The sequence below is a fragment of the Nerophis ophidion genome, linkage group LG07 (genome assembly GCF_033978795.1).
Source record: "Nerophis ophidion isolate RoL-2023_Sa linkage group LG07, RoL_Noph_v1.0, whole genome shotgun sequence".
Lineage (NCBI taxonomy): Eukaryota > Metazoa > Chordata > Actinopteri > Syngnathiformes > Syngnathidae > Nerophis > Nerophis ophidion.
The window spans coordinates 60,501,874-60,519,622 of record NC_084617.1 but is presented as its reverse complement, the minus strand read 5'-3'; the positions used below and the strand labels follow the sequence as shown (position 1 = coordinate 60,519,622).

Below are 17,749 nucleotides of genomic sequence, written 5' to 3'. Positions count from 1 at the left end.
ATTGATTCTGTCATATTTGCGGTGGCTCTTTCACTTACGCATCCCTTCTTTTGCTTGTGTGTGCAGTATTTTAATGCATTTACCTCCTTAACTTTGTGTAGGTAAAGGAAAAGGATGCCAACTTTTGTTTGATTTTTATGCATCTTTTTTCTCTCTCTCTCTTTCTCTCTCTCTCCCAGTCTTGCCGCTTGAGAGAATAAAGGCAAAGACCTCTTAGAGCACATACTGTAGGATAAATCTAATCAAAGGGAAAAGCGCTTTTAAAATGTCTTTTGTTCCCCAGGGCGGAACGTTTGTGGGCCTGGTGCGTCCTGCCCGAACTCCGCTGGATGCAATTATTATTGAGCGGATACCCGGGCTAGCATTCTCCTCATATAATAACAGCGTTATGACAGAGATTAATGCCCTGCATTACATTTCTGTCGTATTGCTGTTTTCAATGGGGTTGTGATGCAAGTGCAGGGATGGGGCAGCGGGTGGGGAGATTGGAAGTCCGGGGGTGGGTAGAAGTGGGAGTGCTTGGATCATACTTGCCAACCCTCCCGGATTTTCAGGGAGTCTCCCGAAATTCAGCGCCTTTCCCGAAAACCTCCCGGAAGAAATGTTCTCCCGAAATTCAGCGGAGCTGGAGGACCGGCCCCTCCAGCTCTATGCGGACCTGAGTGGGGACAGCCTGTTTTCACGTCCGCTTTCCCACTATATAAACAGCTTGCCTGCCCAATCACGTTACAACATCTACAGATTTTAATAAAAAACTGCACACACAAGGAGACGAAGCAGAAGAACAAGGAAGTTACAGCCATGGCGACGCCATCTGTAGTAGAGTAATTCTATGTTGTCTGTCGCCATCTCCTGGTGAATGTTGGCTATAGCGTTATGGGGTTTCTTTTTGATTGGCCAACGATTTATGTGGTGTTGCGCACCTGACGGCAAGTGACTCTTGCCAGTACGCAAATGGCAGAACAAAGGTTACTGAAATAGTTAAAGGTAAGTGTTGTTGTTTTTTTTCATAGTAACCAGCAAGCACAGTACAGTTAGTACAACAACTGTGTTTTTATTACTGTGTATTTGATAGGTGCCGTCTGAGATTCAACTACCGTACTTTTCGGACTATAAGTCGCAGTTTTTTTCATAGTTTTGCCGGAGGTGCGACTTTTACTCGGAAGCGACTTATGTGTGAAATTATTAACACATTACCGTAAAATATCAAATAATATTATTTAGCTTATTCACGTAAGGGATTCCATGGGTTTTAGCGAGTAGGATTGACAGATTGTCTGGTAAAAGTATAAAGCATGTCCTATATGTTATAGTTATTTGAATGACTCGTACCATAATATGTTACGTTAACATACCAGGCACCTTCTCAGTTGGTTATTTATGCGTCATATAACGTACACTTATTCAGCCTGTTGTTCACTATTCTTTATTTATTTTGAATTGCCTTATAAATGTCTATTCATGGTGTTGGGTTTTATCAAATAAATTTCCCCAAAAATGCGGCTTATACTCCAGTGCGACTTATATGTTTTTTCCTTCTTTATTATGCATTTTCGGCAGGTGCGACTTATACTCCGTGGCGACTTATACTCCGAAAAATATGGTATTTATTTTATTTATATATGTAATAAAATAAATATATATAGCTAGAATTCACTGAAAGTCAAGTATTTCATACATATATATATATATATATATATATACGATTGTAGCTGAGATAGGCGCCAGCGCCCCCCGCGACCCCGAAAGGGAATAAGCGGTAGAAATGGATGGATGGATGGATATTTATATATATATATATATATATATATATATATATATATATATATATATATATATATATGTGTGTATAAATATATATATATATATGAAATACTCGAGTTGGTGAATTGTAGATGTAAATATACTCCTCCCCTCTTAACCACGGCCCGCCCCAACCACGCTCCCGACCACGCCTCCGCTCCACCCCTGACCACACCCCCCACAACCCGAAATCGGCGGTCTCAAGGTTGGCAAGTATGGCTTGGATGGAAGTAAAATGAATCACCGGTGTATATAAATTCAACGTCTTGTCTCATTTTTGCTAACCCTCTTGCTCTTTTCCCTCTAAGGCTTCCTAACTGGCTAATAGGGGGGCTGGTAACGACTAATGAATAGGCTTCCTAGATGCTAATAGCAAATTAGTGTTTGTGTCACTTTTGGAGCTGCTGCAGTGACAAGCGTTGCCAGATGGTCGGCTGGTCGGCTGTTGCGCCGCACACAAGCACAAGCGTTAAAACAAACTAAACAAAAAACTCCAGAGAATGAAAGCTTAGAACTCTCGGTATGGGTAATCGCAGTTGTTGTATTATTCACAGTCCCTCTCTCATCTTCCTCACGCTTTGCTGCCGTAAAAGTGTACTTTTTTTTTTTCACGGAGACAGTTTGCTGGCTTTTGGGAGGATTTAGTGGTTTGGCTTGAAAAGATGGAGCTGGATGAAGTTCAGTTTTTGTGTGCTACTGTTGGTAAACTGCATCAAAATCAGCTATAAAATCTGACAAGGCCAACGACTCACACTTAACATTTTTCTCTATGAGAAACTACATGAATGCATTTTGATACCTACTGTTTAGCTATGTTTTTTTTTTTTCATGTTTGGTCATGTTATGTGTTGTTTTTTGGACATTCTGTTTTTGCACTTCCTGGTTTGTTTTGTTTCCATAGTAACTCATTAACTCACGCCCCTGTCCTCAACTCTCACACCTGTTACTAATCATCATCATAGTCATTATTTAAGCCATTTTGTTTCAGTCCTCGTCCTGGCAACTTTGTACCTTATCTACCTACAATCCTACCTACCTTACCTTGCTGACCTTCATGCCTTGCCACGCTGTTTGTTGTTTTGACCACGCCACGTACGTTTTTGGTTTGTTTTGTGCCACAGTTAGTGTCTTTTGTTCATTTGTATATAGTCATGCCATTGTGCTGTCTTTGTTTGAGTATAGTCTAGTTTGTTATCCGCCATTGTGCGCGCCCTTTGTTTTCCTGTTTTGAATTATAGTGTTTAAATAAATCAAGAATGTACTCACACTCTCGTCTGGCTCGTGCCAATCATCCTTTGCGTTGAAGAAGCAATACAAATCCAAGTCCCAGTGTGACAAGCTCTACTTTAAAGAGATCAGTGTTGTAACGATACCAATATTTTGGTACAGGTACCGGTCCTAGAATTATTTCGATACTTTTCGGGACTTTCTAAATAAAAGGGACCACAAAAAATTGCATTATTGGCTTCATTTTAACAAAATATCTTAGGGTCCATATGTTTCTTATTCTTATTGTTTCAAAAAAGCTGGCTCAAATGGCAAAAGACTGAGAATGTTGAGGAAAGCTCATCAAACACTTATTTGGAACATACCATAGGTCAGTGGTTCTCAAGTACCCCTTAATCAGAGCAAAGCATTTTTGGTTGAAAAAAAGTGATAAAGAAGTAAAATACAGCACTATTTCATCAGTTTCTGATTTATTAAATTGTATAACAGTGCAAAATATTGCTCATTTGTAGTGGTCTTTCTTGTACTATTTGGAAAAAAAGATATAAAAATAACTAAAAACTTATTGAAAAATAAAAAAGTGATTCAATTATAAATAAAGATTTCTACACATAGAAGTAATCATCAACTTAAAGTGCCCTCTTTGGGGATTGTAATAGAGATCCATCTGGATTCATGAACTTAATTCCAAACATTTCTTCACAAAAAAATAACTCTTTAACATCAATATTTATGGAACATGTCCACAAAAAATCTAGCTGTCAACACTGAATATTGCATTGTTGCATTTCTTTTCACAGTTTATGAACTTACATTCATATTTTGTTGAAGTATTATTCAATAAATATATTTATAAAGGATTTTTGAATTGTTGCTATTTTTAGAATATTTTTTAAAAATCTCACGTACCCCTTGGCATACCTCCAAGTACCCCCAGGGGTACGCGTAACCCCATTTGAGAACCCCTGGCATAGGTGAACAGACTAATTGGGAACAGGTGGGTGCCATGATTGGGTATAAAAGCAGCTTCCATGATGGGGCGAAGGTCACCACTTTGTGAACAAATGCGTGAGCAAATTGTCGAACAGTTTAAGAACAACATTTGGAAACAAGCTATTGCAAGGAATTTGGGAATTTCACCATCTATGGTCCGTAATATCATCAAAAGGTTCAGACAATCTGGAGAAATCACTGTATGTAAGCGGTTAAGCGCGTGACCTTAGATCCCTCAGGCGGTACTGCGTTGTGTGTGCAAAGGATATCACCGCATGGGCTCAGGAACACTTCAGAAAACTACTGTCAGTAACTGCAGCTTGTCGCTACATCTGTAAGTACAAATTCAAACTACGATGCAAAACGAAATCCATTTATCAACAACACCCAGAAACACTGCCGGCTTAGCTGGCCTCAAGCTCATCTTAGATGGACTGATGCAAAGTGGAAAAGTGTTCTGTGGTCTGACTAGTCCACATTTCACATTTTTTTGGGGAAACTGTGGATGTCATGTCTTCTGGAACAAAGAAGAAAATAACCATCCGGATTGTCATAGGCGCAACGTTCAAAAGCCTTTATCTGTGATGGTATGGGGGTGTATTGGTCTTCTGTAAAGACACCATTATTGCTGAAAGGTACAAACAGGTTTTGGAGTAACATATGTTGCCATCCCAGCAACGTTATCATGGACGCCCCTGCTTATTTCAGCAAGACAATGCCAAGCCACGTGTTACGACAGCGTAGCTTCATACTAAAAGAGTGTGCATAAAAAATTCCACCTGAAAAACTTCAAAAATTGGTCTTCTCAGTCCCCAAATGTTTACTGAGTGTTTTTAAAAGGAAAGGCCATGTAACACATTGGTAAAAAATGCCCCTGTTGTTTCTGCCCAAAAAAAAAAGTCTCAGTTTGAACATGAAATATCTTGTCTTTGCACTCTATTCAATTGATTATAAGTTGAAAAGGATTTGCAAATCATTGTATTTTGTTTTTATTTACGAATTACGTTATGTCAATTTCACTGGTTTTGGGTTTTGTATATCAGAATCACTCGCCATCTGCTCAGTTTTATTACATTTTAGCAGCGTAAGAACTGCAGTGGCAAAAAGGAAAATCTTCACACGCAAGGCAAACTGCAGTTTTTACAACTATCTACTAAACTATTTATTATTATTTTTATAATGCCAAATATCGGTATCTTGTGCGTATATATTTTATCCGCTAATGTAGTTATGTTGTAGTTGCAATAAAACAAAAAAAGACGGATACTGATAAAAAAGAGGCAGATACCGAGATATGTCAAAATGTTAAATATCAGCGCCGACAATCGGTCAATCGCTACTATTTTATGTTCAAGCTCTATTATTTGCCATAATGTGATCAGTAAATTATGTGGCAAGCAAAAAGTACCCAAATATATGTCTTAAAGCTAATTACAATGTACTACTTTTTGGTCCGTTCCGATTAGGGGTGCAACGATTAAATTGATAATTGAGTTTGTCACTGACCAATTCATTTATCGATAAAAGTTGGTGATATCATCTCTCACCTATTTTTGGGCAGAAATGAACACGTGGCCAACTGGGGGGGAAAAAAGGCTACAGCCTCTGGCAAAGACACTGTGAACAAAAACACGGAGGGTCTAGCAACATTTCACTCTAAACGCGTCAAAGACCAAAATAACTTGCAGAATTTGCAAAGCGCATCTTGTTTTTCATGGCAGTACGTCTGCAATGTGGGAGTATTCAAAGGCGCGGCATGTTGGACATGTGAAGGATGCAGTCTCCTACTCTCCTCGGTAAGATAGTTAACTTGTTAGCCAGAGAAGAAGTTGGGTAAACCAAGTTATATTTTCAAGGGAAAATCCACCAGTTAAATACCTATGTTTTTAAAAGTTTCTAAACACATTATCATCACAGAAGGATCCTTTGTTTTTGAGGAAGCTAGATAGCTTTAGTGCAGTGTTTTTTTTAATTTTTTATCGCAGCTATATTTGGTCTTTTGTTTACATAAAAATGTATATAATGGTACCTCAACTTACGAACGAGGCTTGTAACTAGGGGTGTAATGGTACGTGTATTTGTATTGAACTGTTTCGGTATGGGGGTTTCGGTTCGGTTCGGAGGTGTACCGAATTAGTTTCCACACAGACATATTAAGTAGCGTACCGCATGTTGTGCAAACAATGCACACCGAGGCACAACATAAGGCATGCTACCAGCGACCGGGTTACGATAGACTGACCATGCCTCCTCTTTTCACCGGATATGTCCTCATTTGCGGGGCTGTCCGGGTGGAGTTTCTTAAATGCCTCAAATGCCCGACATTTTAAGTTAGGGTTGCGTGTATTTTCAATTTACGTTCAGGGTTAAGAAAGGGTTAAAAAGAAAACAAATTGTGCATGCAGCAGCATTCGTGAGGGAGGGGCAGAGACAGAGAGAGCGAGGGAGTTATGATAAGGGTGCATGCGTCGCCAGGCTCTGCTTTTTACTTATAGATTTATCAGATACATTTTTTTATTATCTATAGCAGGTGTGTCAAAAGTGTGCCACATAGGCCATTTGCGGCCCACAGCTAATGTTTTAAAGGCCCACGGCACATTTTATAAATACTATTAAAATAAACAAAAACATAACAAAAGTGAAATAAAAAAAAGTTAAATGTAATTTAGAAAAAGTTGCAATGTTGACTAATAAAACAAAGCTGTTTTTTTTCTTTCAAACTGTCATTGCTCAAAACATAATATTAAATCAAAATCAATGTTCCATCCATCCATCCATTTCCTACCGCTTATTCCCTTTCGGGTTCGCGGGGGCGCTGGCGCCTATCTCAGCTACAATCGGGCGGAAGGCGGGGTACACCCTGGACAAGTCGCCACCTCATCGCAGGGTTATTATGAATTATTGACCTATCCAACATTCCGATTACTTCAATTATTCCACAAAGAAAATATTTTTGGTGGAAGATTTTGCAAATTTGATGATTAAATAACCCAAAAATATATATTTTGTTGTTTTCTTACTGTACTGAAAATGAACTGAACCGTGACCTCTAAACCGAGGTGCATACCAAACTGAAATTTTAGTGTACCGTTACACCCCTACTTGTAAGCAAAACCCTCAGTAAATCAACATTGCCCATTGAAATACATGTAAATCAATTTAATCCGCGCTCCGTCCCCCCCCGAAAACACGCTAATTCAAACATGTCACATATGCCTTTTGAAAAGAAACGCAAACATTTAGACAGTTTTTAATGAAGTATTTTTTTATTGCACAGCATTTACCTTGGAGAGCGACCGCCGTGAAGTTGGTTTGACGTTGGCTATTGGATGTTCATAGTAGCAGCCTGCACTGCTCTTTAATGGGGCCGGGAGCTCGCACGAGAAGTGCCACTTTGAACGTTGCTCGTTTATACTTGAGAGTAAAAAGAAAATATACATCAAACTGAATTTAAAAGCCAGTGGTGAGGGCTGAGCCATTCATCGAATAATAATCAAAATTGACAGAAAACTGCAGTGTCGAATATTTAGATTTTTTTTCCCCTCTCCTTTGTAAATCTGCTTTCTACTAATACAGTAGCCCCTTAAAATACAGCACTGGTCGTGTAGTTACATGACTATAAGCCAGAATCAGAAATACTTTAACGATCCTCGAGAGGAAATTAAGATTTTCAGCACAATCTCATTCAAGATCCGACAAACAGAACAGGGTCGCTGACGGGTCGGCCACCTTCCGCCACACCTTACAAAAAAGGTGAGAAAAAAAAAATCAGGAGAGGGGGTGCTGAACTGAGGGCCAATGGGAAAAAACCTCATAGCCATAGCACACATAAGCATGTGTGTAAGAGGGAAACATAAAAAAACACAAAGGCCATTAAAGACATTAAAAGTGTTATGATCTGCCGCCCGGATCATTTATGGTTTTGGTTTTTAAGTCTTTTTGTGTTTTGTCGATCGTTTTGGACTCTTCCTGTTCTTAGTTTTTGCACTTCCTGTTTTATCTTGTTACCATGGTTTCTCATTCGTTCCACCTGCTCTTGTTTGTTACATGCACCTGTGTTCTGATTATTGCTTCTGTATTTAAGCCTGCCTTCTCCTTTTGTTCAGTCTTGATTCGTTGTTTGCTCTAAGCGACATTCGCGTTGGAATGTTCTCGTATGTCTGTTACTTGTGCTAAGTCTCGCCTTAGCTTCTCGTGCGCTCGGCACGTCATTTTTGGACTCTGGACTCCCTTCTAGTTAGCAATAGCTTCCCGTGCGTAGGCACGCACTTTATTTTGTCTTTTGTATCAGTGTTCTTTTATTTTTTGTATATTAAATCACAATGCGTTTCCAACATGACAAAAAGAGCAGAGCTGATGCAACCAGCCATTTCTACACACATCCACAAAAGTGAAACCAAAAAAACAAAAAACAAAAACATATACACTGTGGTGGCCTCTGCGGTGTTCCGTGCCATCGTTCTGCTGGGTTGGGGGGAGCATGGCTAGAGACAGGAGCAGACCCAACAAAGCAACCAAAAGAACCGACTCCACCCTCGGCACCCCATTAACTCTCCGCCAGTGTCCAGTCCGCATGGATACGTATAAGGCAGGAGTCGGCAACCTTTACCACTCAAAGAGCCATTTTGACCCGTTTCACAAAGTAAAGAAAACAATGGGAGCCACAAAACTCTTTTGAAATTTAAAATGAAATAACACTGCATACAGAGTTTTTTTTACTTTGTGCTATGTATAAACCAGGGGTCTCAGATATGATAGTGTGGGACCCACAAGTTTTTTCTGAACGCCGCTTGACAACATCACACTTGCTAACCATCCCAAATATTCCGAGAGACTACCGAATGTCATATCAATCATTCTCGCAAATGTTTGCAGAATTTCCCTCGATTAACAATAATAAGGGCAACCTATGAAGGTGCCGCCTTTGACGCCCCCTACAACACGTCCAATCAGCTTGCTAGCCCAGTCACATGTCGTACGAGGCTTCTGCTGAGACACACAAGCGATTGCAAGCCATACTTGTTCAACATCCATACAAGTTACACTGAGGGTTGTGATATAAACAACATTAACACTCTTACTAATATGCGCCACACTGTTAACCCACACCAAACAAGAATGACAAACACATTTTGGGAGAACATCGGCACTGTACACAACATAAACACAAAATAACAAATACCCAGAATCCCATGCATTCCACTCTTCCGGGCTACATTATTCTGGGTATTTGTTCTTTTGTGTTTATGTTGTGTTACAGTGCCGATGTTCTCCCGAAAAGTGTTTGTCATTTCTTGTTTGGTGTGGGTTCACAGTGTGGCACATATTAGTAAGAGTGTTAAAGTTGTTTATATCACAACCCTCAGTGTAACCTGGATGGTTGTTGACTATGTATGCGTTGCAGTCGCTTTTGTGTGTTAACAGAGACTGAACATAAAATGACCAATCGACACGCAGATTGTGTGATGTAAAAGCGGGCGTGACGACATGTTGTAGAGGAGGTTAAAGACATTGCCATCACTGCACACCCTCAGTATTGTAGTCCAGGTTTAAATTGGAGAATGTTATCCCTGGGTGATTTCTGAGAGAGGCACTAAAATCCGGAAACCTCAGGGAATAGTCGTTGGGGTTGGCAATTTAGCAGCTGAGCCACATCAGAGTGAACAAAGAGCCGCATGCGGCTCCAGAGCCGCAGGTTGCCGACCCCTGGTCTAAGGAGACTGATACTTGTCTGATACCTGCTCATTCAGTCAAGACACTGTCAAAATTGTCTTACTCTTCATCCACATCTAGTCCAGTCTTTCCAAACAGACTCTGGTGTGGCAGAAACCCAGCAGCTGGTTTCCATGGCCAAAAGTCTCCCGGGCGGCAAATCCAGAAGTCCACAAAAAAGCACCGCAGTGCCACCATTTGTCGCACAGTCCCAAAAGGTCCTGAATCAAAAGGCAAAAAAAAACAAAAAACAGGTTTTGCAAAGCGTAAAGGCTGCCAGAAACCCACCGAAGAAAAAGTAGCAGAAAAGTAACAGAGTCCCATTCAGTCCGTTACACAGACGCCAACAGCACAACGTGAGAAGCTTTGTACCAATTCTGTGTTCTTTATTTGGACTTTGACTACAATAAGGATAAAGTCGACTAAAAAGTAGAGTAGTTGTAGATAGTGAAATAAACCCTGCATTGACCGAAATCGCGGTAAATGGTTAAATTAATCTTGATTTAAATTTTTGCCATTATGGGTTAGTCCTAGTTGGTGACTAAATTAGAGCAATTTAATAAATATACGCTTCATGATCCGATTAGACCACGAATCGTTAAGATAGTCGAAGATTAGTCGACTAGCAAAATAGTCGTTAGTTACAGCCCTTGTTCCCTCAGGTAACTTTACTATCAAAAGTGACATTTTGTCCCCTCTTACGGTCAATAACAATATGGAGCTGCAGATTATAAACCTATACAAGTGGAACAACAATACAAAAAAGACAGTCTTTACACTTTCATGGCCTTACAGACAGTCGGAAATGAGAAAACGCTGTTCAGAAATGCACTCAGTGGCCTTGAGGTTGTGAGTTCAATCACCGGCCAAGTCATACCAAAGACTATGCAAATGGGACCCATTACCTCCCTGCTTGGCACTCAGCATCAAGGGTTGGAATTCGGGGTTAAATCACCAAAAATGATTCTCGAGCGTGGCCACTGCTGCTGCTCACTGCTCCCCTCATCTCCCAGAGGGTAAGCATGGGGATGGTTGATATGCAGAGGATAATTTCACCACGCCTCGTGTGTGTGTGACTACCGTTGGGACTTGAACTTTACATTTGTCCAGATCTTGTATTAAAAAAATCTCAGAGAGCCACATTAAGAGGCTGACGAGCCGACTTTGGGTCTAGAAAATACAAGGGCTGCACTCTTGCACAAGGATGTCAGGTTGTGCGCTACGTAATGTGACTGAATGACAAATGCCAGTTATGTGTGTCTGTTTCAACAACAAAAACAGGCATCCTCACACTTGTACTGTGCACTCGTGTTATTGCTTTATAACAACGCTCTGAGAAAGGAAATGCTCACTCTTAAGTATTTATGGACATTATTCAGTGCTCCGTGGGCCGACTGGAATAACTCATTCTCCCTTCTCGCTCTCTCTGAAGTGTTCCTTTAGCACCGGCGCACTATTAATGTCTTTTATTTAGAAATGTGAGACAACTGGATTTCCCGAGAAGCCACCCAGCTCAACTGCAGCACATTTGTGTAAGAAAGTATAATCCAATTAAAGAGAACACGCTCTTTGTCAGCACAAAGTAGAGGGCTTTTATCAACAGCGCATATGTGAGAATCCGAATCCATCCATTTCTACCGCTTGTCCCTTTTAGGGTTGCAGGGGGGGGGGGGGGGGGGGGGTCTATCTCAGCTGCATTTGGGCGGAAGGTGGTGTACACCCTGGACAGATAGACCGACAACGTTCACACTCACATTCACAGAAATTAGTCTTGCCAATCAACCTATCCCCAGGTGCATGTTTTTGGGGGTGGTAGGAAGCAGGAGTAACCGGAGGGAACCCACACAGTCACAAGGAGAACATGCAAACTCCACACAGAAAGATCCCAAGCTAGGGATTGAACTCAGGACTGTCGTAATGTGACACACATGCACTAACCCTAGGGGTGTAAACTTTGGATCGGTAAGTACCTCAGTTTAGAGGTCACGGTTCGGTTCATTTTCGGTACAGTAAGAAAACAACAAAATATACATTTTTGGGTTATTTATTTACCAAATTTGTACACAATTGCATAACATACATATGTACACAAAGGATCCATTGCCAAGGTTAATGTGGTCAACATATATAAAATAAAAACTAAATAAGATAAGGCTCAGAATGGTTTCTTTCCTTTCTACATATAAAGTGCTTTTTTTGATTGACTGATTGATTGAGACTTGTATTAGTAGATTGCACAGTACACCACATATTCCCTACAATTGACCACTGAATGCAAACACCCCAATAACTTTATCAACTTGTTTAAGTCAGGGTCCACGTTCATCAACACACCCCTTGTTGGGGATTATTGTTCTTCCACCATAGAAGTGGGTCAAAATCTAGTTTTTAATGCAATACAGCAACTACCTGCGACCCCGAAAGGGACAAGCAGTAGAAAATGGACGGACGGTCTTAAATCTGCTGCTATACAAACATTTGTATTTGCTTCAGCCCTGCCTGACTCGCCGAGGAGAGGCTGCTTGAATGCGGTGGTGACGCTTCAAAGGAGTTAGCATGTTTGACGTGTTGGCAGAAGCGCACCCTACTGCTGCTGAACAATTTCGGCAAACCTCCGTGCTCCATTGCGCAGCCAATGTGCTCCCAAGCGGGAGATCTTAACGAGGCAGGAGAGTCTCCCATCTCTGGCTTTTGCATGTTGTCCTAGCCCGGTCGCTGCTAGCCTGCCTCGCTCTGCATTGTTTACACAACGTGCGGTGCGCTACCTAATATGTCCGTGTGGAAACTCGTTCGGTAACCCTTCCGAACCGAACCGAAACCCCTGTACCGAAACGGTTCAATACAAATACACGTACCATTACAACCCTAAATAACCCGTTTCCACCGTGCTGCCCAGAATCTGAATCATGGTGTGTAAAATATACCCGATAGGCTGCCGTGACTTAAGTTTGTCTCCTCTCTCCCCTTCCACAGGCATACTTCCGACAGGGTGTTGCCCTTCAGTACCTTGGTCGCCATGCCGACGCACTGGCTGCCTTCGCCTCCGGCCTGGCCCAAGACCCCAAGAGCCTGCAGCTACTGGTGGGCATGGTGGAAGCTGCCATGAAATCTCCTCTACGGGGTAAGACAATCATTAGCATGCTGTTTATGTGTGGGTATGTGTCAGTTAAGGGCGCCTCCGTGTCGGTCTGTCTCGCCATCTCCATAGATTTTGTCCCACAAGTGGCAAAACGTCTGGGATTATCCTACTGTGTCAGTCAATAAGCATGTATGGCTGACTTTCCTTGTCACTATTTACTCATTGTGCAGGCAGGTCAGCTCTATCTGTCTTGCGACTGACTGCAGGTGTCATGTACTCACCTCGCCTCTCGTAGGCCCGATGTCTGCCGTTTCAGCGTATCTTATTGTCAGTCAGTCTGATCGCTCTCGCAGATAGTCTCTTATCTTAATGAGCATCCAACACTAATGCCATTGTGAGCCTGGCCCTGACTAAGCAGTTTCCCCTAAAGCTGAGTGGTTTTATAAATAGCTTACTAAAGCCGAGATTGTGACTAAAATGTGTGCTTTGTGTTTATGCATCATCATTAGTCTGACTGCATGAGTAATCAGACTGAAGCAGTCTAATGAGCCGGCAAACAAATCCAGCAATGATTTCACTTCAGATGACCGCTGCAGAGGGATTTAATATGCTTTAGATCCACATGGACTGAGGCTGTCTTCACACTTGGTAGTTCAGTACTTGTGTATGGACCAAGTAAATAACATATATGGTGAACTAGGGCTGCACAATTAATGACATTTTTTTAAAAATCAAAATAGCGATTTTGGCTGGCACCATTAAATTAGCCTACGGTGCATATCAAATCAAGCACTTTCACTTTATTTAGTGATACCCTGCACAAAAGCGCATTCATAGCTTGTTTTAAAATGTCTCAGACAATCTTGCACTTTTTGTTTTGAAATGACCTGAAGGTTTGTGCCACTGCTTAATAACTGTTTAATGAATACAGTTTTGCTCAATTGACTTAGTTGTGATTTCCCTCTTTGCATGGAAGCTTAAAATGAGCATATATTAATGCAGTTTGAACAAGAATGATTTAATGTGGACACATAGAATCATTACACTGCTTTGATTATGTGCTTTAAGTGTTAATTCAAGGCTAACGTAAAATATTGAGATATATATTGTGTATCGTAATATGGCCTAAAAATATTGAGATATTAAAAAAATATCGCCCAGCCCTAGTTCCAATATTGTTTATCTCCAGATTGCACACCATTTTACAGTGTTCTAGACACACCCACATATCACTTTCTCATTCTCCACCAATCAGCATTGAGGTTGAGGACAATTTCATGGTAAAGTTCCAATTGCCAGATATTGGAAACTAATTACATTTCTGAAGAATTGATTTGGTTATTAATTCGATTACTTTTTATGGGAAAGTAACAAGTAACTTATGCTAATTGCCCGAACACGGTCATTGATTCAGGCTAAATGAAAAACGTCTTTATAAGTCTGAAATATAACTGGACAATCACTGGCCTATGGATGACCCTGTTTGGTAATAAAGTACTTTTTCTTCAAGTGTGTTTGCACATGCGAGGAAACTGTTGAGTAAGTATTAAGAGAATAAAGAATGGAGTCTCTAGTCAAGTACATAAGCCCTTTACTGGAACCAAAACAAGAAAAGGGTTTGGGTGCAAGCCCAGAGTGAAGCATCATGGACTGGAATGAGTCTCGCCTGCAGGGGAGGACTGGAGCCCTTTAATCTCTTAATTGTTTACCATAGTCCCCGCAGCTTGGTGCAACCAGCTAAAGCCCTCATCCAAGGTGTGTTGAAGAGATGTCCGCTAGGTTGAAGGATTAAGAGCAATGATCCTCTCGGAGTCTCCTGGCACACTGGTACTATAATCAATGTTAGACCTGTAAACAGCGAGGATAACCAGCATTAGTCGGGCCTGATAAGTGAAAGGTTGGCGACGAGAGCACCTTGTCCCTTCCAGCCTTGTTAATCCGGCCCCTCTCAGGAATTAAATCGTTCATACATATTTATTGGAAACAGAAACATTAAACCTTGGGGACTTTGTACTTGAAAAACTCCTTTATAAAAGTATTTGAAATGTGCCTCTTTTTGGCTACCTTCACACTGCAGGTCAACTCCAATTTGTTTGCCTACATGTATTTGATTTTTTCATGTTAGTGTGAACTAGGGTTGTACGGTATACCAGTATTAGTATAGTACCGCGATACCAATGAATCATTTTCGGTACTATGCCCCCTTTGAAAAGTACCGGTTTTACTACACATCATAGCTGACCGGCGTGACAATGTAAACAAACACCATTGGTGGATCTACACCTGACATCCACTGTAATGATACCAAGTACAGTAGCGTATCTAGTTGATACTACTATGATTACGTCGATATTTTTTGGCATCACGACATCATCGTTCGTTTTTTTATTTATTTATATAATGTTTATAAACTCAGGGAATATGTCCTTGGACTTTGAATATGACCAATTTATGATCCTGTAACTACTTGGTATTGGATTGAGACACAAATTTTTGGTATTATCCAAAACTAATGTAAAGTATCAAACAACAGAAGAATAAGTCATTTTCTACCACTTGTCCTTAAAGGCCTACTGAAATGAGATTTTCTTATCAAAACGGGGACAGCAGTTCCATTCTGTGTCATACGTGATCATTTCGCGATATTGCCATATTTTTGCTGAAAGGATTTAGTAGAGAACATCGACCATAAAGTTCGCAACTTTTGGTCACTAATAAAAAAAACCTTGCCTTTACCGGAAGTCGCAGACGATGGCGTCACAAGCGTGAGGGCTGCTCACATCCTCACATTGTTTATAATGGGAGCCTTCAGCAGCAAGAGTTATTCAGACCGAGAAAACGACAATTTCCTAATTAATTTGAGCGAGGATGAAAGATTCATGGATGATGATATTGATAGCAACGGACTAGAAAAATAAATAAATAAATAAATAAATAAAGTAAAAAAAAAAAAAAAGGCGATTGCATTGGGACGGATTCAGATGTTTTTAGACACATTTAGTAGGATAATTCTGGGATATCCCTTATCTTTCTATTGTGTTGCTAGTGTTTTAGTGAGATTAAATAGTACCTGATAGTCGGAGGGGTGTGTCCACGGGTGTCTTGACGCCAGTCTCTGAGGGAAGTCGACGGCAGCTGCATGGACGGCGCAAGCTCAGCTGATCTCCGGTAAGAGGCGACTTTTTACCACAATTTTCTCACCGAAACCTGCCGGTTGACAAGTGGTCGGGATCCATGTTCGCTTGACCGCTCTGATTCATAGTAAAGCTTCACCTCCGGGAATTTTAAACAAGGAAACACCGTGTGTTTGTGTGGCTAAAGGCTAAAGCTTCCCATCTACATCTTTCTACTTTGACTTCTCCATTACTAATTGTACAAATTGCAAAAGATTCAGCAACACAGATGTCCAGAATACTGTGTAATTGCGCGATGAAAAGAGAAGACTTTTAGCCGCAAATAGTGCTGCGCTAATATGTTCTCTACAGTCCGTGACATCACGCGCACGCGTCATCATTCTGCGACGTTTTCAACTAGAAACTCCGCGGGAAATTTAAAATTGTGATTCAGTTAACTAAACCGGCCGTATTGGCATGTGTTGCAATGTTAATATTTCATCATTGATATATAAACTATCAGACTGCGTGGTGGGTAGTAGTGGGTTCCAGTAGGCCTTTAAAAATTTTGACAAAATAATAGAATGGAAAATGACAAAATATGTTACTGCATATGTCAGCAGACTAATTAGGAGTGTTTGTTTATTTATTTACTAATAAAATACAAGTTGTCTTGTATGTCCACTATTTTATTTAAGGACAAACTTGCAATAAGAAACAAATAAGGGACGGCGTGGCGCAGTGGGATAGTGGCTGTGCGCAACCCGAGGGTCCCTGGTTCAAATCCCACCTAGAACCAACCTCGTCACGTCCGTTGTGTCCTGAGCAAGACACTTCACCCTTGCTCCTGATGGGTGCTGGTTGGCGCCTTGCATGGCAGCTCCCTCCATCAGTGTGTGAATGTGTGTGTGAATGGGTAAATGTGGAAGTAGTGTCAAAGCGCTTTGAGTACCTTGAAGGTAGAAAAGCGCTATACAAGTACAACCCATTTATTTATTATATGTTTGATGCACTGTAATATTTTTTGTTAAAATAAAGCCAAAAATAAGAAAACTACCAAAAAGTACAGGAAAGTATTGAAATAATGTTGGTACCGGTATCAAAATGTCGGTATTGGACAACACTAATGTTAACAGTATGATACCGATTTTTTTCCAAATCCGACCTGGGTCCCTTTCGCACGTGGAAAGATTTGTAAATCCCATTCGTCAATGACACACCACTCCTGGCTCCGAATCCTCACCGATGCACACTACGGAACAAACTTTGCAGCAAGTACCCCACAAACTGCCATCCTCAAAATTCTTGCCCTATTAATTTTTCCTCTCATTTGCGAAATAATTTGGGAAAGAAAATATTCACACAGGTTACAGGTTTCAAGCCCCGTACCTCATGGCTAGGCTAAATTTGTGGCGGCAAAATGTCCAACAACTAAAACAACAAGAATGGCCTGCACATTTTGCTGAATATGGTTACCCACAATGCAATACGGCTGTAACAAGGACAATAGTAGTAGCTTTTTCTTTGGTAAAACATATAACTTATTTTTCACATCAAAAGTTATGGATTAATTGCACATGTTTTCATGTTGACAACAAACTGCATGAAAATTAGTTGAGACTTAATGAAGCTATGATTAGTTTTTTCAAAATAACAATGAATTAGCTTGAATGAATTAGTCCCCTCCAAAGTTTCTCATTGGGTTGAGTTTTTTCTTGCCCTGATGTGGGATCTGAGCCGAGGATGTCGTTGTGGCTTGTGCAGCCCTTTGAGACACTCATGATTTAGGGCTATATAAGTATCTTTGATTGGTTGATTGAAC

The 17,749-nt window shown here is 40.8% G+C and overlaps 1 protein-coding gene across 3 annotated transcripts in view; it reads left to right on the top strand.

Moving 5' to 3' along the window:
* LOC133556628 (tetratricopeptide repeat protein 28-like) overlaps nt 1-17,749 on the top strand; it is a 655,127-nt gene that overhangs the window by 403,080 nt on the left and 234,298 nt on the right. For all 3 annotated transcript variants that reach the window (XM_061906744.1, XM_061906745.1, XM_061906746.1), the window contains one exon: nt 12,709-12,856. In XM_061906744.1, coding sequence (XP_061762728.1) covers nt 12,709-12,856 — 148 coding nt within the window. The remainder of the gene's footprint in view (nt 1-12,708; nt 12,857-17,749) is intronic.